The following is a 25,394-nucleotide window of genomic DNA, read 5'->3' as shown; positions in this document are numbered from 1 at the left end:
TGTCACTTCATGAGGTAACAAGAAAAACCAGGAGGAATAAGTCAGCGCAATAGGGTTTTGTCCAAGGGAGATAAGGGTATTAAATAAGTCTATGCTAACCTGATTTAGTTGTGTATATATAACATTTCCATCACTCATAAATCTAGCTGCTGCAGGTCCAACCGGTCATCAGACCGGAAAACGCAGATAAGGAGGATTTACGGATTATCTCCACCATTGGTATCTCACATGATAGATCCAACTCCAGACAGAACGTATATGCTGTTTTTCTTTATTCAGTCAACGCGTTTCAAATACTTTTTTGTCCTGATGAAGAAGTCTGTACTACTTCGAAATGCGTCGATTGAATAAAGAAAAACGCATGTACTTTCTGTCTGGACCTGGATCTATTATATGAGATACCAAAGGTGGAGATTATCCGCAAATCCTCCTTATCTGACTTTATGATGTAATACCTCTGGAACACTTCAACAGATCCAAGTGATTCTGAGATTTTTTTGTGTGACATATTGCACTTCATGATAGTGGTAAATATAGGAGGATAGTTTTTGCATTTAATTGTGAAAATATTGGAAATTTTGCAAAAAAAATTAGAAAATTTTGCAATTTTCACATTTAGATTTTTTTTATCCCCTTAATCAGAGAGTCATGTCACACAAAAATAGATAATAAATAACATTTACCACCTGTCTAATTTACATCAGTACAATTTTTTAAACATACTTGTGTTTTTTTACAAAGTAAGAAGGGTTAAAAGTTTATCCGCAATTTGTCATTTTTCCAAAAAAATTTAGAAAACAAGATCACATTTGAAGTGACTATGTGGGGTCTGTATGACAAAAAATACCCAAAAGTGGCACCATGCTAAAAACTGCTCAAAACCACATCCAACAAGTTTATTAACCCTTCAGGTGCTTCACAGGAACTCAAGGAAAGTGGAAGGGCAAAATAAAAATGTAACCTTTCCCACAAAAATGCTACTTTAGCCAAAAATGTTGCATTTTCACAAGGGTAACAGGAGAAAATGCACAATACAATTTGTTATGCAATTTCTCCTGAGTAAACCAATACTCCATATGTGGGGGAGTACTACTGTTTGGGCGCACAGCAGGGCTCGGAATGGAAGGAGCATCATTTGACTTTTTGAATGAAAAATTGATTGGAATAGTTAGCTGATGCCATGTCTTGTTAGTGGAGCCACAGATGTCCCCAAACAGTGGAAACACCCCTCAATTGATCCCATTTTGGAAACTAAATCCCACAAGGATTTTATCTACATGTGTGGTGAGCACTTTAAACCCCCAGGTGCTTCACAGAATTTTAAAATATTGAGCAGTGAAAGTAAAAATATCACATTTTTTCCCACAAAAATATTGTTTTAGCCCTATTTTTTTATTTTCAAAAGGGTAGGAGCAGAAATGGATCCATACAATTTGTTGTGCAATTTCTCCTGAGTACGCTGATACCCCATAAGTGGTGGAAAACTACTTTTTGGGTGCACAGCAGGGCTTGGAAGGGAAGGAGCACCATTTGACTTTTTGAACGCAAAATTGACTAGAATTGTTAATGCACACCATGTTTCTTTTGGACAGCCCGTGATGTTCATAAACAGTGGAAATTCCCACAAGTGACCCTATTTTGAAAATTAGACCCCTAAAAAAATTTATCTTGATGTGTGGTGGGCACTTTGAACCTACAGGTGCTTCACAGAATTTTACAACGTTGAACTGTAAAAATGAAAAAATTTGATTTTTCCACACAAAAATGTTGTTTTAGTCTCACGTTTTTCATTTACACTAATAAAGCAGGAGAAAATGGATCCCAAAATTTGGTGTGCAATTTCTCCTAAGTGCGATGATACATCATATGTGGTGGGAAACTACTATTTGGAGGCACTGTCGAGCTCTGAAAGGAAGGAGTGAAGGGTGCACACACGGATGTAGTGCAAAATGGAGAAAAATGGACAGGAAAAAAAGTCTTGATCAAAAGTGAGCACGGATGTGGTGTAAAAGGGGGAAAAAAGGACAGGAAAAAAAAGTCCCAGTCACAAGCGAGCATGGATGCTGATCAGGGATATGCGTCACTGATTAGCGGTCAGCAGCTGTAGGACCCACGCACAGAGGTGGTGCAAAAGAAAAAAACTGCCAAAAAATGAGCAATCAAGTACTAATCAGCGATCAAGAGAGGCCGTACTGGGCCCCACCATGAAAGGGAGGCCGACGTGACAGGGTTTGGAATGGGGAATTAAGTGAAAAGGGGGATTATGTGCAGGAAGGGTTAAAATAGTTAAAGTGAGTCATTAGTGTGGGCGGGGTGGACTTAATAGGTGGAGAAAACAGGGAATTTAGAAGGGGATGACAGGAATGTGAAGGATAGCCGTTTTAGGCGCAGGGCTGCCACTAGAAATTTCGGGGCCCCATACTGGCAAAATTTCCGGGGCCCCCTTGAGACTCCGCCCAGGCTCCACCCCAGCACCGCCTCCACGCTCCACCCCTCAAACTGTCCACAGTCCCACCACTCTCTCTTGGAAAAACTCCACTTCTCACCTATCACACATTGACAGTTCCCATCACCAGATCACACATGTAGCCGGCAGCTTTTGTTTTGGCCAAAAGATTTTTTAAGCCACCAAAATGACAAGGTAGACACTTTTGGCCAGGCCCTACTCTACTGTAACCTATTAAATATTTGTTAAAATATGCAGTACAATTCAGGTATATTTTTATTTTTCAATTTTTAAAATGACCTATAATACCACATACAAGGAACAAATACCACAGCACCATGACCAGACACCATATCACCACAGTGACCTATAATACTATCTACAAGGCACAAATACCGCCACACCATGACCAGATGACATATTACCACCACAGTGATCGAATAATAATATCAAATACAAGGAACAAATACCACAACATCATGACCAGACCACATATTACCAACACATAGTGACTGAATACTACAATACTGATCAATAATAAAAAAAAACCCACAATACTAACACCATAAGTGCCATTATACACAGGAGATCTGTACTTAGTATGCAGTGTCTGTGTAGAGGTAATACAGAGATCACCAGTGACATTATACACAGGAGCTCTGTATATAGTCTATAGGTAATCCAGTGATCACTGGTGATATTATCCACAGGAGCTCTGTATATAGTATACAGTGTATAGTGTCAGTGTATAGGTAACACTGACTCAACAGTGACGTCTCTAGGTGAAGTCCTTCATCTTTCATCCCGCACAGACCGCAATCACTTCATCCAGCCAGGACTCGTCTCTGCAGGAAATAACACCGTTATCTCGAGTTCCACTTGCAGAACACATTACTTAATTTTCCCAACTTCTACATTACACCACATGAAGAAGGCAACATAGTGTCACTCTGCACAGTAACAGGACCGCCCCCCATTTAAAACAGTATACTCAAAAAATAAAATAAATACATCACTGCAGTAATAATATCCCTTAATTAGCCCCTATTGTAATAATATTCGCCATCCTGGCCCCGTGTGTCTCATTCCTGGCGTCAGCCATATGTTCTCCCATCCTGCCCTAATGAGTATCCATCCTGCCCCATATGATCTCTCCATCCTGCCCCATCTGTCTCCATCGTATCCATCCTGCCCCATGATCCTGCCCCATCTGTCTCCAATCCTGCCTCCAGTGTCTCCAATCATGCCCGTATCACCATTCTGCCCCGTCTCCAATCATGCCCCCATGTCTGCAATCATGCCCCCTGTGTCTCAATTCTGCCCCACCTGTTTCCAGTCCTGCCCCATCTGTCTCCAGTCATGCCCCAGTGTCTCCAGTCATGCCGCCATGTCTGTCATCCTGCCCCCTGTGTCTCCAATCATGCCCCGTTTCTGCTTTCTGCCCCTGTGTCCAGCTTTCTGCCCCTGTGTCCAGCTTTCTGCCCCTGTGTCCAGCTTTCTGCCCCCCCTGTGTCCAGCGCTCTGCCCCCCCTGTGTCCAGCGCTCTGCCCCCTGTGTCCAGCGCTCTGCCCCTTGTGTCCAGCGCTCTGTCCCCTGTGTCCAGCGCTCTGCCCCCTGTGTCCAGCGCTCTGCCCCCTGTGTCCAGCGCTCTGCCCCCTGTGTCCAGCTTTCTGCCCCATGTCCAGCGCTCTGCCCCCCTGTGTCCAGCGCTCTGCCCCGTGTCCAGCTTTCTGCCCCCTGTGTCCAGCGCTCTTCCCCCCGTGTCCAGCTTTCTGCCCCCGTGTCCAGCTTTCTGCCCCCCTGTGTCCAGCTTTCTGCTCCCGTGTCCAGCGCTCTGCCCCCCTGTGTCCAGCGCTCTGCCCCCCTGTGTCCAGCGCTCTGCCCCCCTGTGTCCAGCGCTCTGCCCCCCTGTGTCCAGCGCTCTGCCCCCCTGTGTCCAGCGCTCTGCCCCCCTGTGTCCAGCGCTCTGCCCCGCTCTGCCCTGGCCCCCCCCCCGGATCGCCGCTCTCAATTATAAAAAAAAACAAGTTCCACTTACCTCCCACGCTCCTGCTCTCTCCAAGCAGCTGCAGCGTGCACTCGCCGGCGACTGACAATGACGTCAGACGCCGGTGACATGCACGCTGCGGCTGACGTCAGCTGCCAGCCTCAGATTGGCTGGCGGCTGTTAACTATTGACGCAATAGCGATGCAGCGCCGGCCGCTGCTAAGGGCCCGGTTCAGCCTGTGGCTGCCGGTAGGGGCCCAGTGGGCAGATGAGACGGGGCCCGATGCGGGCCCCCTCTGCCCACCAGGCCCCATACGCCAGTCATGGCTGTAATGCCCTGATGGCGGCCCTGTTTAGGCGCATCCTGAAGGAAGCAATCCCCTGTTTCAGAAATCTTTAAATTTTCTTGTACTGTAAAATGCAGGAGTTTTTTACCTTAGAAAAACTTGTGGAAAGAGATACTGCAAAAACTCAGCATATGAACAGGCCCTTAAAGGTAATCTGTCAGCAGGACTTCACCCCCAAACTATTTATACGTCCCTGCAGCTCTTTCAAATACAAGTCCGTCAAAACCTTTAGGGTATGTGCATACATTATGCATCCTATCATTTAGAATGCATTCTGCATGTTTTGTGCACATGGTGCGTTTTTTTTCCGCAAAAAAAACCGCATCGCGGTAAATAAAACAGCATGTTCATTAATTTTGCAGATTTTCCGCGTTTTTCCCGCAATTCTATGCATTTGGAAAAAAAAGCACAGAATTCTATTCATTTGGAAAAAACGCATCAAAAACGCATCAAAAACGCATGAAAAAACACAAAAAAACCACGCATGCGGATTTCTGGCAGAAATGTCCAGTTTTTGTCAGGAAAATTTCTGCTAGAAATGCTGACGTGTGCACATAGTCTAAGGCCCGGCTCTCCAGACGGCATGACATGCTAGCAGGGTCCAGCCCTTGAATATTGTAAATCCAAAGAACTAGGCACTCAAACAAATTTGAGACTGTAGGAATTTGTATTGTTATCCAAAACTGAGCATACAACCTTTCGATCATTGACTCTGACCTTCATGAGGTTCTCAGATGGCTCTTGTAGTGAGAAATGGATTAAGCGGTGATAACCTGCTATAGGAGAAGCGCAGGGCGCTCCCGACGGGGAGAAGCATCACTGCGCCTGCCTCCCCATCTGCCGCCTGTGAGTGATTGACAGATACTGACAATCTTCTTCACTAGGACGATCATGGCGGGAACAAACAGCAGGAGTGAAGAAGACAATCAGTGACCGGTGTGATCTGGAGCAAACCACGCAGATTATTATTATTATTATTATTATTATTTATTCTTATAGCGCCATTTATTCCATGGCGCTTTACATGTGAGGAGGGGTATGCATAATAAAAACAAGTACAATATTCTTAGACAATACAAGTCATAACTGGTACAGGAGGAGAGAGGACCATGCCTGCGAAGGCTCACAATCTACAAGGGATGGGTGAGGATACAGTAGGTGAGGATAGAGCTGGTCATACAGCGGTTTGGTTGATCGGTGGTTACTGCAGGTTGTAGGCTTGTCGGAAGAGGTGGGTCTTCAGGTTCTTTTTGAAGATTTCGATGGTAGGCGAGAGTCTGATGTGTTGTGGTAGAGGGTTCCAGAGTAGGGGTGATACGCGAGAGAAATCTTGTATACGATTGTGGGAAGAGGAGATAAGAGGGGAATAGAGAAGGAGATCTTGTGAGGATCGGAGGTTGCGTGTAGGTAAGTATCGGGAGACGAGGTCACAGATGTATGGAGGAGACAGGTTGTGGATGGCTTTGTATGTGATGGTTAGGGTTTTGTACTGGAGTCTCTGGGCAATGGGGAGCCAGTGAAGGGATTGACAGAGGGGAGAGGCCGGGGAATAGCGGGGGGACAGGTGGATTAGTCGGGCAGCAGAGTTTAGAATAGATTGGAGGGGTGCGAGAGTGTTCGAGGGGAGGCCACAGAGAAGGAGGTTGCAGTAGTCAAGGCGAGAGATGATGAGGGTATGGACTAGGGTTTTTGCAGATTCTTGGTTGAGGAATGTACGAATCCGTGAAATATTTTTGAGTTGAAGTCTGCAGGAAGTGGAAAGGGCTTGGATATGTGGTTTGAAGGAGAGATCAGCGTCAAGGATTACCCCGAGGCAGCAAGCTTGTGGGACTGGGGAGAGTAGGCAGCCATTTACTGTAATGGATAGGTTCGTTGGGGGGGTCGCGTGAGATGGGGGAAAGATGATGCATTCTGTTTTGTCCATGTTAAGTTTTAGAAATCTAGCAGAGAAGAAGGATGAAATAGTGGACAGGCATTGAGGGATTTTGGATAGTAGGGAGGTGATATCTGGTCCAGAGATGTAGATCTGTGTGTCATCAGCATAGAGGTGATACTGAAAGCCATGAGATTCTATGAGCTGCCCCAGGCCAAAGGTGTAAATGGAGAAGAGCAGGGGCCCTAGAACTGAACCTTGCGGGACTCCGACAGATAGGGGGCGAGGTGAGAAGGTGGTGTGTGAGTGGGAGACGCTGAATGTCCGGTCTGTTAGGTATGAGGAGATCCAGGATAGGGCCAAGTCTGTGATGCCAAGGGATGAGAGGGTCTGTAATAATAGGGAATGGTCCACTGTGTCAAAGGCAGCCTACAGGTCGAGGAGGAGGAGGACAGAGTAGTGTCGCTTGCTCATGGCGGTTAAGAGGTCAATGGTGACCTTAGTTAGGGCAGATGGCACCAGACACTGACAGTCTTCTCCATGAGCACCTTACTGTGCATACTCCACCCCAAGGAATAATGGCGCTTGCACTAGATCTACGGCCGGCGACGTGGGTTAGTGAAAGAAGAGTGACCATCAGTGGTCAATCACTGGAGAGCATTGACCCTCACCTATCTGTCACATGTATCAGCAGCTGTAAACATTTTCTTTTGCCAGCATCCTCTTTGGTAACATCAGTTAGTTTCTAGGAGTTTCTGTAACGGAACCTACAGAGATCAAGAGATCAACTGATCACCTGACCATTCAGAAAAGATTCTCTCCTAATTGGACAACCCCTTTAATTCAGATTTTGAGTTGTAAATTTACTCAGGTTCTCTTCATCCAATGATATATTTTCTTTAAATAATGCTGCATTCACAATTCTGCAGGCTTCAGAGCTGAAATCTTCCAATATTCCTTGCTGGATCAATGCCCAGTGTTTGCTCTAGGGACTTTATTTTGGGGAAATGCAGTCGGTACATTAATCTGATTAACATTACTGGTTCCACAGCATTATAGGAGCTCACTAAGTACAAGGGTATCTGACAACTTGTTGACTGCTTCCATTAGAAGCCAACATAATGCAGCTCCGGACTGCGGCACAAGAGAAGTAATGTAATTGATCTGTATAGTTATTAATTTTGTACAATAAAAAGTTACCCAATTACTGTGCTATCTAACATATAAAACGGGATGTAGAAGTAAATGAGCGAAACCTCTCATGAACAATAACCGGGGACGTCAGTTTCCGCACAGTAAAGAGTCGGATCCATTGTTGCACTTGTGCCTTTTTTTGTCTAGTTTTCAGTATTTTTCAACTGTTTTTCATTTGTGCCTTATGCTTCTTTTACTTCACACCTCTTTTAAATTCTATTTTAAAGGAACATTTTGTTCTAAAAAGTCACGGAAAAAAGTTAAAATAAAAAAATAAAGAGCAGTTTTCATTTTGTGCAAAATTCATGAACCACGTGTGCAGTTTTGGAAAAATTTGGCAAAAAAACGGCAACAAATACCAGCAGCGTCAGTCCATGAGTGTTCCTGTAAGTGGTGTTCACAATGACTGTAAGTCCGAGCAGTGCGTTGCAATCTTTGTATGAGTTATACAGTGTGACTCTTCCCTTACTGTCGTTTCAGGAAACAACACATGTACATTACCCACAATGGTCAGACCTCAAATCAATTTTTTTAATTGAAGGGTCTGTTATTAGGGTCAACGCCCTAAGCCGTCTATATGTCCATACTGGTCATAGAAAGTTGAATAAAATGATACCTCGATATCTGGGATCCGATGTCTTATGCCCAAGAAAACGACATTTTTCATAATATGCAAATGAGCTGTTAAGATCTCTGAGAATCTGCCTCCTGAGCTTATTTTTTTTATTTTTAATATTTGTACAAAGGGTATTTTTTGTTTAGTTTTTTTTATTTTAGACAGACTGCTGTTTAAAATTTCTATTTCTAGCCCCAGTACCCTCCCCCCAAAAAAAACAAACAAAAAAAACATATCACTTATATGTAAAAATAATTGTTATGGTAAGGGGAACACAATATAAGGCCGGCGTCACACTGGCGTGTTTTACGGACGTATGAGAGGTACAGAAAATACGGATTGCATACGGTACAATGATTCTCTATGGCCCAGCTCCTATCTGCCGTATTTTACGGATCCGTATTACACGGTCTTGTACGGCCGTAGAAAATCGCAGCATGCTGCATTTGTCAGCGTATTGCACAAAAAATCCGCCAATGAAAGTCTATGGGGGCGAGAAAATTAAGGATTACACACAGACCATGCGTGAAAAGTCTAAAAAAGTTCCCAGGCTCGAGTTCATATGAGTTCATCCAGCAGGGGGCGCATCACCGCGACTCGAGGTAACTACAGGACATTACCCTGCATTCCACTCATTCACCAAGTTTTACAGGCTGGAGCACAGCTGCATTAGCAGAGCTCCTGGGTGTAAAATGATTTAACCCCTTCAGATGGATTTACATCGTGGGACAAGACTGAACGACGGAAGGTATGGAATATTGTTGTTTGTTTTTTTTTACTTTATTTCAGGTGACAAGGGTCTTCAGGTGGATTACCAGTATAATAAAATATTACAACAACATGTGTCTTTATTTCATTAAAGGACTTTGTAATAATGTGTGTGTGTTTTATTAACCCTTTCGTACTATTGGATTAATAATGGATAGGTGACATAATTGACGCCTCTCCATTATTAATCTGGCTTAATGTCACCTTACAATAACAAGGTGACATTAACCCTTCATTACCCCATATCCCACTGCTACACAGGAGTGGGAAGAGAGTGGCCAAGTGCCAGATGTGCCTTTTCTGGGGTGGCTGGGGGCAGATGTTTGTAGCCGGGGGAGGGGGGGGCAATAACCATGGACCCTCTCTAGGCTATTAATATCTGCCCTCAGTCGCTGGCTTTACCACTCTTGCGGAGAAAATTGCGTGGGAGCCCACGCCAATTTTTTCCGCGATTTAACCCTTTAATTTAATAGCTACAGCGCCCAAATTTTACACAGAGACACTTGTTACATTAGTAAAGAGGAATATGTAATAAAAGAAGGGATATGAGATGGCTTACTGTATGTAAACAATGTCTTATATCATGTCGGGTTTGGGAAGGAGAGAGGAAAAGCCGGCAATTGAATTATGGGCTCTTCTGCTATCTAGGGGTGAATTAAATATATATATATATATATATATATATATATATATATATATATATATATGTGTGTGTGTGTCTCGCTGACATATATATATATAGACTGTATATATGTTTTTAAGAATATTTGAGCTGATGGATCCATGATGTGTCCATTTTGCAAGCCTGCGTGAAAAAAATCGCCGTACGGAAGCCATACGGATGACACACGGATAAATTTGTGCGTAAAAAACGCATCCTCGCCTTGAATACGGAACAGTGTTTTGGGACAATTTCTGCGTATTACGGCCATAAAAAACGGACCGTATTTTCATACGCCTAGTGTGACGCCGGCCTAAAACGTATTTTCTTGGTCTTTGTGCTAGTTAAGGGAAAAAATAACACACGTTTTTCTGATTTTTTTTTTCTTTATATTTAAAAACATATATAAAAATGTAATAAAAATTCAAGATAAACCTCAAAAATTATTTCAATAACCAGCTGAGAAAACATACTTAGGGTATGTGCACACGCTGCGGATTTTGCTGCGGATCCGCAGTGTTTCCGCAGCTGCGGATCCGCAGCGGTTTCCCATGCATTTACAGTACCATGTAATGCTATGGGAAATGAAATCCGCAGTGCACATGCTGCAGAAAAAAACGCGCGGAAACGCTGCGGTTTATTTTCCGCAGCATGTCAATTCTTTGTGCGGAATCCGCAGCGGTTTTTCACCTGCTCCAATAGGAAGCTGCAGGGGAAAAACCGCAGCGGAAACCGCAATAAAAACTGTGATAAATCCGCAGTAAAAACCGCAGCGGTTTTGCACTGCGGATTTATCAAAAATGCTGCGAAAAATTCCGCAATGGAATCTGCAGCGTGCGCACGTTGTGGAAAGTGGTGCCGTTTTTTCCATACTGATTTTGGTAATTAAGCAGGTAAACCGCACTGTGGAATTACCGCCATTTTTTTGCGGTTTTTGTGTGGATTCCTATTATGGAGCAGGTGTAAACTGCTGCAGAATCTGCACAAAGAATTGACATGCTGTGGAATAAACAACGCTACGTTTCTGCTCGTTTTTTTCCGCAGCATGTGCACTGCGCATTTTTTTTCCATAGGTTTACATGGTAATGTAAACTCGGGGAAAACCACTGTGGATCCGCAACAAAATCCGCAATATGTGCACATAGCTTTAGTCTGATGGGGCAGGTCTTTTCCCCCGGACACAGCCGCCTCCCAGCCATCAGTCAGCCCCTCAGTGCGCCGGGTGCCTCCTCCGTTTTCAGTCGTGTACCCGGCGCCTGCGCTGTGCTTTCCTTTTTCGGGCATGCGCCGTCTGTGCTGCCCTTCAGCTCACATCACCTGATGTATTCATCTCCCGCCTGTGTGTAGCCGAGGCCCGAGATCCCGGCCCGCAGTGTGTTCTGATTTATTCTGTGCCCCCCGGACTGACTAAAGGTATGGCGCGATAATTCTAAAGCTTAATATTGCAGTGTAAGGCTATGTGCACACGTTGCGGATTTTGCTGCGGATCTGCAGCAGTTTTCCATGCGGTGTACAGTACCATGTAAACGTACGGAAAACAAAATCCGCAGTGCACATGCTGCAGAAAATACCGCGCGGAAACGCTGCATTGTTTTTTCTGCAGCGTGTCAATTCTTTGTGTGGAATCTGCACAAAATCCGCATAAAGACCGCGGTAAATCCGCAGGTAAAGCGCAGTGCCTTTTACCTGCAGATTTCTAAAATCCGCGGCGGAAAAATCCACAGAGCTCTGTTCTACGTGTGCACATACCCTAACACCGCCAAAAAAAAGGAAAAAAATGAAAATGGCCAGGAATTGCATTGGTTAAATCACTCATTTCAATTTTATCATCACATAGCCAATTAAAAAAATAAAGTGGCTTGGCCATTAATTGGTTAAAGATCGTATATCCCAGGTTCCCCGGCTCCTATGCCCAGAGCTCTGGCAGCAGCTCTAGCGACCTCCTGCCGGCTGCCTGCACATGGAGAGAGCTGCCGGCAGAGGGCGCCGCGGAGCCGCAGTCCCAGCCTTCCCCAGTCCCGCTGCTCAGACCTCCCGTTATCAGTCGGAGCAGCGTTATAGCGGGCGCAGACTCTGGTGCCGGCGGCTGCCCTGGCTCTGAACTCTCCGCTCCTCTCCTCACTTTTTCCTGTGGAGAAGATGTGGCTCCCGGCGCGGCTTCTCTTTCTGGGACACTTTGTTGCTCTTTGCTGTAAGTTTTTGGGATTTCCTTCTCTATTTTCCAGGGTTTCTTTCACTTTGGGCTCTGCTCCTGAGCTGTGCACAGGTCTCTGCTTTGTGTCTGTCCCATTGTCCTGGATGGGGGGCTGCAGGGAGGGAAGCGGAGCACAGCAGCCCCTCATAGTGAGGTGTCTGTCCCATTGTCCTGGATGGGGGGCTGCAGGGAGGGAAGCGGAGCACAGCAGCCCCTCATAGTGAGGTGTTAGTCCCATTGTCCTGGATGGGGGGCTGCAGGGAGGGAAGCGGAGCACAGCAGCCCCTCATAGTGAGGTGTCTGTCCCATTGTCCTGGATGGGGGGCTGCAGGGAGGGAAGTAGCCCCTCATAGTGAGGTGTCTGTCCCATTGTCCTGGATGGGGGGCTGCAGGGAGGGAAGTAGCCCCTCATAGTGAGGTGTCTGTCCCATTGTCCTGGATGGGGGGCTGCAGGGAGGGAAGTGGAGCACAGCAGCCCCTCATAGTGAGGTGTTAGTCCCATTGTCCTGGATGGGGGGCTGCAGGGAGGGAAGCGGAGCACAGCAGCCCCTCATAGTGAGGTGTTAGTCCCATTGTCCTGGATGGGGGGCTGCAGGGAGGGAAGCGGAGCACAGCAGCCCCTCATAGTGAGGTGTCTGTCCCATTGTCCTGGATGGGGGGCTGCAGGGAGGGAAGTAGCCCCTCATAGTGAGGTGTCTGTCCCATTGTCCTGGATGGGGGGCTGCAGGGAGGGAAGTAGCCCCTCATAGTGAGGTGTCTGTCCCATTGTCCTGGATGGGGGGCTGCAGGGAGGGAAGTGGAGCACAGCAGCCCCTCATAGTGAGGTGTTAGTCCCATTGTCCTGGATGGGGGGCTGCAGGGAGGGAAGTGGAGCACAGCAGCCCCTCATAGTGAGGTGTTTGTCCCAGCGTCCAGGATAGGGGGCTGCAGGGAGGGAAGCGGAGCACAGCAGCCCCTCATAGTGAGGTGTTAGTCCCATTGTCCTGGATGGGGGGCTGCAGGGAGGGAAGTAGCCCCTCATAGTGAGGTGTTTGTCCCAGCGTCCAGGATAGGGGGCTGCAGGGAGGGAAGTGGCGCACAGCAGCCCCTCATAGTGGGGTGTTGCTACATTGTGTCACCTGTGTCCTGCTGGAACATGGGAACATTGTACCTCACCCTCTGCCCTCCCGGTACAGGTGTCCTTGTGAGTAATGGCTGTCAGGGCTGCGCTGCCGCTCATCACATCACAAACACTGCATTGTCTCAGTATCCCGAGCGGTAGATTAGTCTGGGGCAACTTTCCTCAGTCCCACAGAAGTGACATCTACTTTATAGTCCGTGACATCAGATTTGGCTCATTGGGTCCCAAGAACATTTAAGTCCAAAGTTGTGGGGAGGCCTCCTCTTCATAACAGCCTGGTGCCATGCCCTGTAATCAGACCCCTCGAGAAGGGGTTAAATAGAAGCCGTGTGCCCACTATTCACTCCTGGATTCTCTTAATGCAATATTGTTTTGTTTTTTTTTGGGGGGGGGTTTTGTGCAACTTTATTTTTGCAACTGTTTTTCTCCCTTGTGCTTCAGTTGACATCCAGTGTCATCAGAGCATATTCCATCCACCAGCGGACTCCAAAGAGACGAGACCCCTGTGTAAGAAAAGTATATGGGCCCCTTGCAGTCCAATAATTCACAGTAATGCACAATTCCAATGGAGACAGAAGTGGCCCCTCGTCCTCTTGGGTTCAGGTTGCACCAAAGATATGTCCCCTCCCCGGTGCGTCCATACAAACTTATTGGTCAGAGCGCTGTCCATATGGAAAACTGACCGTACCTGGAGCAGTGTGTGACCACTGACCATACCCCACATTGGTCCCTGTATGCTCAGTTTTCTCTGACCAATAAGTTTAATGGATCCTTTACAATTAACCGAGGAAGATGCATTTTGCTTTGTGTAATTTTTACCTGTTGATGTATAAAAACTAGATATGAGTAAATAAATTTTGCGTTCTTTGGTGCCCGCTGGATGGTAGCCCTGTGTTCTGGCAGCATCCCTGGGTCTGGAGCAACGTCCTATGTGTCAGGGCGCCAGTGATGACACTGGAGGAGCCGGGAATGCAGGAGGTGGATTGTTGGGCTCCCGACTGGCTGCCACAGAATCCTGCCATGGCTGCTGGAGCCGGATCCTATGGAACTACTCACCCATCTCTAATAAAAGCAGTCATACAGGTTGCAGACTGGAACCCCAAACCTGGACAATTCCTTTAAATTCAGTATTATGACTCAGTGGATCCATAATGACTGTGTCACAAACTTTTTTTTTTTTTTCTTTTAAATCAAGACCTATATAAGAAATGCACTAAACTGGCAGCGATGGGGTTAACTTCTCCAGCTGTCCGTGGTTCTAGATTGATGCTTTGTGCCTTGATTTACTACTTGGGTGATGCAGCACAATCCAGGCAGGTTTTCATATCAGTGAATTGGATTTTACTGCTCCGGGCTCCTCAAAATACGTTATTTCTGCAGAAATAGAAATGCAGTCTACCAGGAACGCTGCCCAGAGTCCAGCGCCAGCCTTGCTTGGCACAGATCGCCATGCTGAGCTGCTGCAACATCACACTTTTTTTTTTTTTTTTTTCTGTAGCCCCGGATATTTTGTGCACTTCCAGTAAACGCTTTCCTCCTCCGGCCCCCCACACTAGCGATAAACCTTAATCTGACTCACATGATGATATGCCGAGCCTGATACATTGTGACAAAATCATCAGGGTCACAGGAAACAGCCTTGTATACGGCACAATACTACGCTTGTGTGATATGGAGACATAGGCGCTAGTGATGAGCGAACGTGCTGGGATAAGGTGTTCTCCGACCATGCTCTGGCGCTAACCGAGGGTCTTCGGTGTGCTCGAAAAATATGTTTGAGTCCCCGCGGCTGTTCGATGGCTGCAATACATGCAGGGATCGCCTGTTTGGACCCTCACCGATTCTGACAAAGGAAATCTGAAATGCCCCTCTTGGAATGAAGCCCCCGCCTCGATTATTCTCTGTGACTGATGGGTACGTTCTGATGAGGCCTTCAAAGCTCCATTCTCAGGATCGGTGGAGGTCCCAGAGGTTGGACCCACACAGATCAGAAAGTTATCACCTATCTGAAACCTATAGACTGTGGACTCTACAACTAAATTTCTTGGGACACTTTAGCCGAAATATGGTCTGGTTTATCGAATTCCCCGGTGAACCGGTCTCGGGAGGAGTGGGAGGTTTCCTTGCAGGATTGGCGCAGGGTTGTGCAACGGGGCTGTTCTATCTTCAGGAGCGCAGAAGCTTCATGGTGCGCTGCTGAAAATTGACGGGGTCTTGCCATTTCTATGAAGAGAGCGCTCTCTGACTGCTAGCACAGGCAGATTAGGATGGGAGACTCGCAGAAGCACTTAAAGGGAACCTGTCGGGTCCCCCGCGCCCCCAGAACCACCAGCAGTGGCGTCTGCATAGGCAGTGTGTCTACATAACAGTCCATTTATTACATTACATATATAAACAGATTTTAAGAAAAAGTATTTCTAAAGTGCGTTTATGATATGTAAATGAGGGCTTTGACTAGTCGGTGGTGCGTTAGTCCCAGATTAATCGGCCTGCTTAGATGTTATCACGCTCCTGTGAGCGTGATGACATAAGTTGTAAGCATCGGCGTCATCACAAGCGCTATACTCGCCTCCCGTGATTGGGGGTCTTCTGCACTTCCGTGCGCCTCTCTGAAGCCAGCACGCATACACACGTCTTCGGATAATCAATGATGCGAGGGGAAGGGGCAGCGGGCATGTGCAAGGTGCTTATTGTGCTTGCGATGTCGCCGTCACTTTAAGTTCTGTTATCACGCCCACTAATCTGACACTAGTTCCCCATCGATTTGTCAAAGCCCTCATTTACATATCATACGCAGACTTTAGAAATACTCTTTCTTAAGATCTGTATATGCATGTAATGTAGTAAAGGGACTGTTAGGCAATGTGTCGGTGCAGCTGCTGGGGCCGCGAGGGACCTGACAGGTTCCCTTTAAGGTTGGTCAGAACGAGCAGTCCTGCCAGCTTCAGAGCCGCATGAACAGTTTGTAAAGCATAGAGCCGTCAAGAAGCGCTTACTCCGTACCTATGCAACCGGCAGCTCTGAGACTGCATAGGGGGCTGGTAACCTAGGCAACGAGCTGTACAAAATAAAATTATTAGGTAAAAAATAGGTAAATTGCAAAGTTGCTTGAACTGAATTTTCCCTATTCAAAAACTCGAGACAACCCCTCTAAATGTTGGCAAGCATATACAGGTGCTTCTCACAAAAATAGAATGTCCTCAAAAAGTTTGTCAGTTCTTTAATTCAAAAAGTGAAAGTCATATATAATGAGCCATTACAAACAGTGATCTATTTCAAGTGTTTATTTCTGTTAATGTTGATGATTCTGGTTTACAGCCAATGAAAACCCAGAATCTCAGTAAATTAGAATAATTAACAAAAAAAACCCGCAAAGGCTTCCTAAGCGTTTAAAAATGTCTTAGACTGTTTCATTAGCTCCACAATCATGGGGAAGACTGCTGACTTGACAGATGTCCAGAAGGTGGTCATTGACTCACTCTACAAGGAGGGTAAGCCACAAAAGGTCATTGCTAAAGAAGCTGGCTGTTCACAGAGTGCTGTATCCAAGCAAATTAATGGAAAGTTGAGTGGAAGGAAAAAGTGTGGTAGAGAAAGGTGCACAAGCAACCGGGATAACCGCAGCTTTCAAAAAAGATTAAGAAAAGGCCATTCAATAATTTTGGGGAGATTCACAAGGAGAGGACTGCTGCTGGAGTCATTGCTTCAAGAGCGACCACCCACAGATGTATCCAGGAGATGGGCTACAAGTGTCACATTCCTTGTGTCCAGCCACTCATGACCAATAGACAACACCAGAAACGTCTTACCTGGGCCAAGGAGAAAAAGAACTGGACTGTTACTCAGTGGTCCAATGTGTTTTCAGATTAAAGTAAATTTTGCATTTCATTTGGAAATCAAGGTCCCAGAGTCTGGAGGAAGAGTGGAGAGGCCACATTCCAAGCTGCTGGAGGTCTAGTGTGAAGTTTCCACAATCAGGGATGGTTTGGGGAGCCATGTCATCTGCTGGTGTAGGTCCTCTGTGTTTTATCAAGACCAAAGTCAGCGCTGCCGTCTACCAAGAAATTTTAGAGCACTTTATGATTGCCTCTGCCCACCAGCTTTTTGGAGATGGAAATGTCATTCTCCAGCAGGACTTGGCACCTGTCCACACTAAAATTACCAATACCTGGTTTATATACAACAGTATCACTGTGCTTGATTGGCCAGCAAGCTCGCCTGACCTTAACTCCATAGAGAATCTATGGGGTATTGTCAAGAGGAAGATGAGAGACACCAGACCCAACAATGCAGATGAGCTGAAGGCTGCTACAAAAGCAACATGGGCTTCCATAACACCTCAGCAGTGCCACAGGCTGATCGCCTCCATGCCACGCCGCATTGATGCAGTAATTGATGCCAAAGGAGCCCCGACCAAGTATAGAGTGCATTTACTGAGCATACATTTCAGTAGGCCAACATTTCAAATTTTAAAATAATTTTTTTCAAGTTGGTGTTATAAAGTATTCTAATTTACTGAGATAATGACTTTTGGGTTTTCATTGGCTGTAAGCCATAATCGTCAACATTCACAGAAATAAACACTTGAAATACATCACTCGGTCTGTAATGACTCTATATAGTGAGTTTCACTTTTTGTATTGAAGAACTGAAATAAATTAACTATTTGATCTAATTTTGTCAGAAGCATCTGTACTTCATGTGCCTGCTTATGGACTACCATCCTGGGTAAGGCTGGCCATACACATTTCGCCACCCTGATCTCCTCATTATCCAACAACCCAAAAACTGACACCTTTCACTCAGTCCTAAAGCACAGTCCCATTACAGACATCTGTGCTCCCAGAGAAAATAGAAAATATCAGTCAGGAAATTTGATATTTGACCCGGTCACAGAAGTCTCCAGGCTCGTCTCTTCTGCTCCCCTACTACGTGCACTACTGACCACATTCCCTCACACCTACTCCAGTCTCCACTACTTGTTTAACTAAAATCTTCAGTCTCTCCCTTTCCTCCGGTATCTTCCCCTCCTCCTTAAAACACTCTATCATTACTCCATTATTAAAGGGAATCTGTCACCTCATTTTTTGCATATAAGATGAGGCCACCGCCATTAGGGGCTTATATATAGCCTTCTGTAATGCTGTAGATAAGCCCCTGATGTAACCTGAAAGATGGAAAAAACGAGGTTAGATTATACTCACCCAGGGGCGGTCCCGCTGCGGTCCGGATCCGATGGGCGTCGCAGGTGGTGGAAGCCGGACTGTGATGTACCTAGGAGAGAATGAGTGGAGAGGCAACTGGTAAGGCAGGAGTAGACCAGGCGCTCCAAGAGTTTAGAGATGACACGGAGACTTGAGACTGTTTTGTAGTTATTAGGGCAGGGTCGAGAGAAGGTCCCCCTTTTTTATTTATTTTTTTTATTTTTTGTTTAGGGAATCTGACACCTCATTTTTCACATATAAGATGAGGCCACCGCCATTAGGGGCTTATCTACAGCATTCTGTAAAGCTGTAGATACCCCCCCCCCCCATGTAGCACGAAAGATTGGAAAAACTAGATTCTAAAAATTGAAAGGAACGGATGGCACTCACCGGTTAAAAAAAACCTTCTTTATTCCAATACTTTAAAACATCGGTGATGGGAGCAGGAGTGGAATGGATGACAGCCGTTTCGCGCTGCAGTGGCGCTTCTACTGGTCACAAGTATCTATCTAACTAGCTATTTAAGTAAGGATTATTATATGTTTCATGGACGAACGATGCTTGGTCCAACCGCCGTCTCTCCCATACACAGGAGCGACTGGCTGTGCGCTCCTGTGTTGTCTATGGGGAAGCTGCCGACTGACACGTTGGCCGCCGGCCTTTTTCTGGGGAGAACAGTGGTATCGGTAATCAGAAATAGCACATGGAGATCTCTCCCGACCATCACTTGACCGGTGACACTATACACATTAAATGTTGGCTTTGATATCGGTGGATCCAGCCAACATTGGTCTACCTAGCCAAGTGCAGCATCCCATTTAATAGTGGGGGGGGGGCGCTAACTGGGACAGAATTTAGCAGAATCCCCTTTTTATAAGCAGCCTGTTGAATGTTGGCTGTCTGGTTCAGCTGTGGTGAAGGCTGGAGCCCCCTTATAGTAGCGATGTGCTACTCCTAATGTGTAAGGGAAATGATGGCATTGATATCGTCTGATCACACAGTTGGCTGCAGCTTTCCCGCTCTCTCGTGTCTGATCCCAAATATGCGGTTTGGAAATATGACCCTCACTCTTGGCTTAACGCCGTCTGCGGGATCCCAATACATGGAATGAAATATTCCCAAATAATGAGTGTGTCCCACACACTGCACATGGCAGAGCCTCGCATCCAGCAGCGGCTGAAGCAGCTGCTCCGAGCCGGCAATTGTCCCGTTGTCACCTTTTTGTATCCTAACCATGTGTGGAATGTGGAATGCTGAGCGTCTCACATGTGGCTCGTCAGGACGATACTGGAGGTAGATATGTGACTGCGGTGTGCATTTATTTATAACCGCAGAGCAGTGACCGTGGCATGCAGAAGATGTGAAGAGCTCAGATATTTGCACTATTGTCTCCAGAACTAACATGACGAATGCCCGGGTATCCCTGAATACTGCCATAAAACACTTATAATGCTGCCATTCAGGGCCCAAATAATGCCATCATACAGGTAATAAATAATATCTCCATACAGTATCAGAATAATACTCCTACATAGTGCCCTGACATATATGTCCAGAAAATACTGATATGTAATGTTCAGTGATCAAATTATACCGCCATACAGTGCCTACATAATTAACTGGAAGGCCTCATGTGGGCAAGGGTAGTTAAAGGAAAATTTGTCACCAGGATTTTCCTAACACACCTGAGCTACATGATGCAGAGATCCTGATTGCAGCGATGTGTCACTTACTGGGCTGCTGGCTGCAGTTCTGATAAAAATCAGTTATATCTTTTGCAGATCTAGCAGTTCCCTGAACGCTGAGCTCTGTATCTACCCCCCCCCCCTCTCGCTCCACTACTGATTGGCAGCTTTCTGTGTACACTGTGCATAGGCAGAAAGCTGTCAATCAGAGCTCATGAATTTGGAGGACTACATGGCAGCAGGTTTGAGTCCTCTGATGATAAAACAGTGATTTTTATCAAACTACAGCAAGCAGCACAGTAAGTGACACATCACTAGAATCGGTGTCTCTGACCCTACATCACGCTGCTCTCAGATTAGGTAGCAAAACCCTTTTAAAATGTTATTGATAAATTCCCTGGTCATCGAGAAATGTAAAGGTTTACACGCTCAGCTCACAGGTTTCTTCCTTAGATCCAGTCTTTACGGGCCACTTAGAAACAAAGAAGCTCGGGGCTATTGCTTTGTCACCTCATAAAGCTTGCCTTGCCCTTTGTTGTGTGCGCCAACATATTATCAAAAACACATTCTCTAACTTGTGGTTCTTCACCTTTTCAAAGACTTATAGCTTCAGCATGTTCTGCAACAGCGAGCGATAAATGTTAGGAGACACTGACCTGTAACTAAAAATGGAGCTTGGCAGCAGAAAATGACTGTTCAAACCAAGCACAGGCGCTCATTGCACCCTTGCCGTGGTGCAGCCGTTCAGTGCACCTTCTTTCCACCTACTTGTTTTCCATCTATCTCCACCCACCAATTGCTCCTGTAAAGCCAGAGCTGTCAGTCAAGGGAAAGGAGATAAATGGAAAACAATTAGGGTATGTGCCCACGCTGCGGATTACTCTGCAGATTTTTCCGGACTGATTTTGGTAAATCTGCAGGTTAACCGCACTACGGATTTCCCGCGGAATTAACGCGGATTTACCACGTGTTTTTTTTTTTTTTTGCAGTTTTTGTGCGGATTCCACCTTCGGTTTTACACCTGCAGATTCCTATTAGGCCGCTTTCACACATCAGTGGCTCCGGTACGTGTGGTGATAGTTTTCTCACGTACCGAAGACACTGACACACGTAGACACATTAAAATCAATGTGTCGCTGCACATGTCAGCGTGTTTTCACGGACCGTGTGTCCGTTTGAAAAACACAAAGACATGTCAGTGTTCGTGGGAGCGCACGGATCACACGGACCCATTAAAGTCAATGGGTCCGTGTAAAACACGTACCGCACACGGATGCTGTCCTTGTGCAGTCCGTGTGCCCTGCAGGAGACAGTGCTACAGTAAGCGCTGTCCCCCCTGCGTGTGGTGCTGAAGCCGCCATTCATTTCTTCTCTCCAGCAGCGTTCGCTGGAGAGAAGAAATGAAAAATCATTGTTTTTTAATTTTTTTTTTGTTTAAAATAAAGATCCTTGTCACCACCCCCCTCCCACCCCCTGTGCGCCCGCTGGAAATAAAATACTCACCCGGCTCCCTCGATGCTTCCTGTCAGCGCCGCAGCTTCTTCCTGTATGAGCGGTCACGTGGTACCGCTCATTACAGTGATGAATATGCAGCTCCACCTCCCATCATTTTTATGCTGCGTATTTTCACTGAGCAAAAAATTGCAGCGTCTTACAGTTCCAGCAAAGTGGATGAGATTTATAGAAATCTCATGTCTACTGCACCTTAAAAAAAAAAAAAAAATTTTTTGTGCATAAACTCCAATTTTGAAGACCACAACCTGTCAGTTTCTCACTTGTGGGTACGCTGCATTTTATTTGCGGATTTTCCCCATAGAATTGTAAAAAATGCATACAGTGGGGAAGATAAGTACGGTATTTGATACACTGACGATTTTGCAAGTTTTTCCACCTATAAAGAATGGAGAGGTCTGTAATTTTTATCGTATGTAAACTTCAAGTGTGAGGGACAGAATATAAAAAACAGAAAATCACATTGTATGATTTGTACATAATTGATTTGCATTTTATTGCATGAAATAAGTATTTGATACAATAGAAAAACAGAACTTAATATTTGGTACAGAAACCTTTGTTTGAAATTACAGAGGTCAGACGTTTCTTGTAGTTCTTGACCAAGTTTGCACACACTGCAGCGGGGATTTTGGCCCACTCCTCCATACACATCTTCTGCAGATCTTTCAGGTTTCAGAGCTATTGTGGGTAACATTGAGTTTCATCTCCCTCCAAAGATTTTCTGTTGGGTTTAGGTCTGGAGACTGGCTAGCCCACTCCAGGACCTTGAAATGTTTCTTGCGGCTCATTTCCACATGCGAGACATACGTCCGTGTCTCGCAGGTTAAAACCAAGCTCTGGCGCCGGCACTTGGGAGCGGAGCGAGCAGCTCCATGTGTTGCTATGCGGCCGCACGCGCCGCACTGGAGTGCCGGCGCCAGAGGAGGGTTTTAACCTGCGAGACACGGACGTATGTCTCGCACGTGGAAATGAGCCCTTACAGAGCCACTCCTTAGTTGCCCTGGCTGTGTGTTTACGGACATTGTCATGTTGGAAGACCCAGCCATAACCCATCTTCAGTGGTCTTACTATGGAAGTTAAAAAAAACCATAAGAGGACAAAAAAAACTCCACTATTCAAGACAAAAAAACCAATGCACAGGCAGAGATGCTTACCTGTCTGAGGCCTCCAACTAATTACACTAACCAGAGTGCAGCAGACCCAAGTTAAGATGGTGGATGACAGATGCACAGGTGCAATAATACCGATACTGCAGCCAGCCTACAATCAGGATTTGGCCGCCTGGCACACCTGTGCAAAAATGATCTGTATGTGGCATGTTCACACAGAAATACAAAGCATATGGCATAATATAATACCAACTAATACCTTACATACATTGTTATGTTTTTGGACACGTCATTTTTTCAGGGTGCAGCTGGGCCCTAGATGGCTCTGTATACTGTGGCCTCTGTTCACACAGGATGCATGATAGCAATGGCGGGCCCGCTATATGGCGTTACTAATAGGCCAGAGCCATATGCTTTGTATTTCTGTGTGAACATGCCACATACAGATCATTTTTGCACAGGTGTGCCAGGCGGCCAAATCCTGATTGTAGGCTGGCTGCAGTATCGGTATTATTGCACCTGTGCATCTGTCATCCACCATCTTAACTTGGGTCTGCTGCACTCTGGTTAGTGTAATTAGTTGGAGGCCTCAGACAGGTAAACATCTCTGCCTGTGCATTGGTTTTTTTTACTATGGAAGTTGTTGGCCAAAATCTCATGATAAATGACGCCATCCATCCTCCATTCAAAACGGTGCAGTCATCCTGTCCCCTTTACAGAAAAGCACCGCCAAAGTATGTTTCCCCCACCATGCTTCACAGGTGGGATGGTGTTCTTGGGGTTGTACTCATCCTTCTTTTGCAATTTTTCCCACCTACAAAGAATGGAGAGATCTGTAATTTTTATTGTAGGTACACTTCACCTGTGAGAGACAGAATGTAAAACTAAAAACCAGAAAATCACATTGTACCATTTTTTCTAAGAACCAAATTGCATGAAATAAGTATTTGATCACCTACTAAATAGCAAGAATTCTGTCTCTCACACACCTGTCAGTTTTTATTTAAGAAGGCTTCCTACTCTGCACTCATTACTTGTATTAATTGCACCTATTTGAACTCGTTACCTGTATAAAAGACACCTTTCCACACACTCAATCATACTCCAAGCTCTCTACCATGGCCAAGACCAAAGAGCTGTCTGAGGCTACGTTCACACGATCCTTTTTTTCATCCTTTTTTTTTCAGGTCCTGTTTTGAAAAACCGCAGCTAAATTCAGCGCTGATTTTAGCTGCGGTTTTTGATCCTTTTTCTTCTGCGGATTCCACTGCGGGTTTCCAAATGCAGTTTCCTATTGGTGCTGCTGGAAACCCGCAGCGGAATCTGCAGAAAGAATTGACATGGTACTTCTTTTTTCTGCAGGCAAAACCGCTGCGGATTTGCCTGTGGAAAAAAGGATCGTCGGCACAGCGGGTCCTGTTTTCCATTGGGTTACATTGTACTGTAACCTACATGGAAAACTGCTGCGGATCCGCAGTGCAAATCCGCTGCGGATCCGCAGCAAAAACCGCACCGTGTGAACATAGCCTTAGGACACCTTAGACAAAAATTGTAGACCTGCACAAGGCTGGGGTGGGCTACGGCACAATAGGCAAGCAATATGGTGAGAAGGCAACGACTCTTGGCACAATTATTAGAAAAAGGAATAAACACAAGATGACTGTCAATGTCCCTCGGTCTTTAGTAACACACTACGCCGTCATGGATTAAAATCCTGCTCACGCTAATACATGTCCAGGCCCATTTCAAGTTCGCCAATGACCATCTGGATGATCCAGAAGAGGCCTGGGAGAAGGTCATGTGGTCTGATGAGACCAAAATAGAACTTTTTTATATCAACGCCACTTGCCGTGTTTGGAGGAAGAAGGATGAGTACAACGCAAAGGACATGGTCCCAGCCATGAAGCATGGTGGGGAAAACCTCATACCTCGGGGGTGCTTTTTTGCAAAAGTGAACAGGACAAGTGTAACACATTGAAGGGAGGATGGATGGGGTCATGTATCGCAAAATTTTGGCCAACAACCTCCTTCCCTCAGTAAGAGCATTGGACGTAGCTGGGTCTTCCAACATGACAATGACCCAAAACACACGGTCTGGTGCAATTAAGGAGTGGCTCCATAAGAAGCATTTCAGGGCCCTGGAGTGGCCTAGCCGGAACTACAAGAAACTACAGGAAACGTCTGACCTCTGTGATTGCAAACAAAGGTTTCTGTACCAAATATTAAGTTCTACTTTTCTATTGTATCAACTACTTAATTAATTTGCATTGTATTGCATGAAATATGTAAAAATCATATAACTTTTTTTTTTTTTTTTTTTTAAGATTCTGTCTCACAGCTATTTATTATTTTTATTATTATTATAGAGCCATTTATTCTATGGCGCGTTACATGTGAGGAGGGGTATACATAATAAAAACAAGTAATAATCTTCATAAAAGTCACGACTGGTACAGGAGGAGAGAGGACCCTGCCCGCGAGGGCTCACAGTCTACAAGGGATGGGTGAGGATATCGGTCACACACGAGGGATCCTGGATTAGAGAGAAACTACAAAAATGTAATGAATCAAAAAATATATATATAAAAAAAGGAATCACCAAATTCAACGTTTGGCCTTTATGAAGCTACCTGCTTTATTCTATATGAATAATTACCATTTGGCCCAGTCGCTGG

The 25,394-nt window shown here is 45.6% G+C and overlaps 1 protein-coding gene and 1 long non-coding RNA gene across 4 annotated transcripts in view; one reads left to right on the top strand and one right to left on the bottom strand.

Moving 5' to 3' along the window:
• Nucleotides 1-11,806: 11,806 nt before the first annotated feature.
• Nucleotides 11,807-25,394, top strand: part of JAM2 (junctional adhesion molecule 2) — a 112,730-nt gene continuing 99,142 nt past the window's right edge. Inside the window, exon 1 of one of the 2 annotated variants that reach the window (XM_077294010.1) lies at nt 11,807-12,083. In XM_077294010.1, coding sequence (XP_077150125.1) covers nt 12,032-12,083 — 52 coding nt within the window. In that variant the 5' untranslated portion in view covers nt 11,807-12,031. The remainder of the gene's footprint in view (nt 12,084-25,394) is intronic. The other variant, XM_077294009.1, reaches the window with a different exon arrangement.
• LOC143815119 (uncharacterized) overlaps nt 14,032-25,394 on the bottom strand; it is a 48,264-nt gene continuing 36,901 nt past the window's right edge. For both annotated transcript variants that reach the window (XR_013223679.1, XR_013223678.1), the window contains exons 3-4: nt 18,411-18,480; nt 14,032-14,580 (exon numbers count right to left, since the gene is read on the bottom strand). This is a non-coding gene — a long non-coding RNA (uncharacterized LOC143815119). The remainder of the gene's footprint in view (nt 14,581-18,410; nt 18,481-25,394) is intronic.

Source organism: Ranitomeya variabilis, chromosome 3 (assembly GCF_051348905.1).
Source record: "Ranitomeya variabilis isolate aRanVar5 chromosome 3, aRanVar5.hap1, whole genome shotgun sequence".
Lineage (NCBI taxonomy): Eukaryota > Metazoa > Chordata > Amphibia > Anura > Dendrobatidae > Ranitomeya > Ranitomeya variabilis.
The sequence above is the reverse complement of the archived record's forward strand: the minus strand, read 5'-3'. Positions and strand labels throughout refer to the sequence as shown.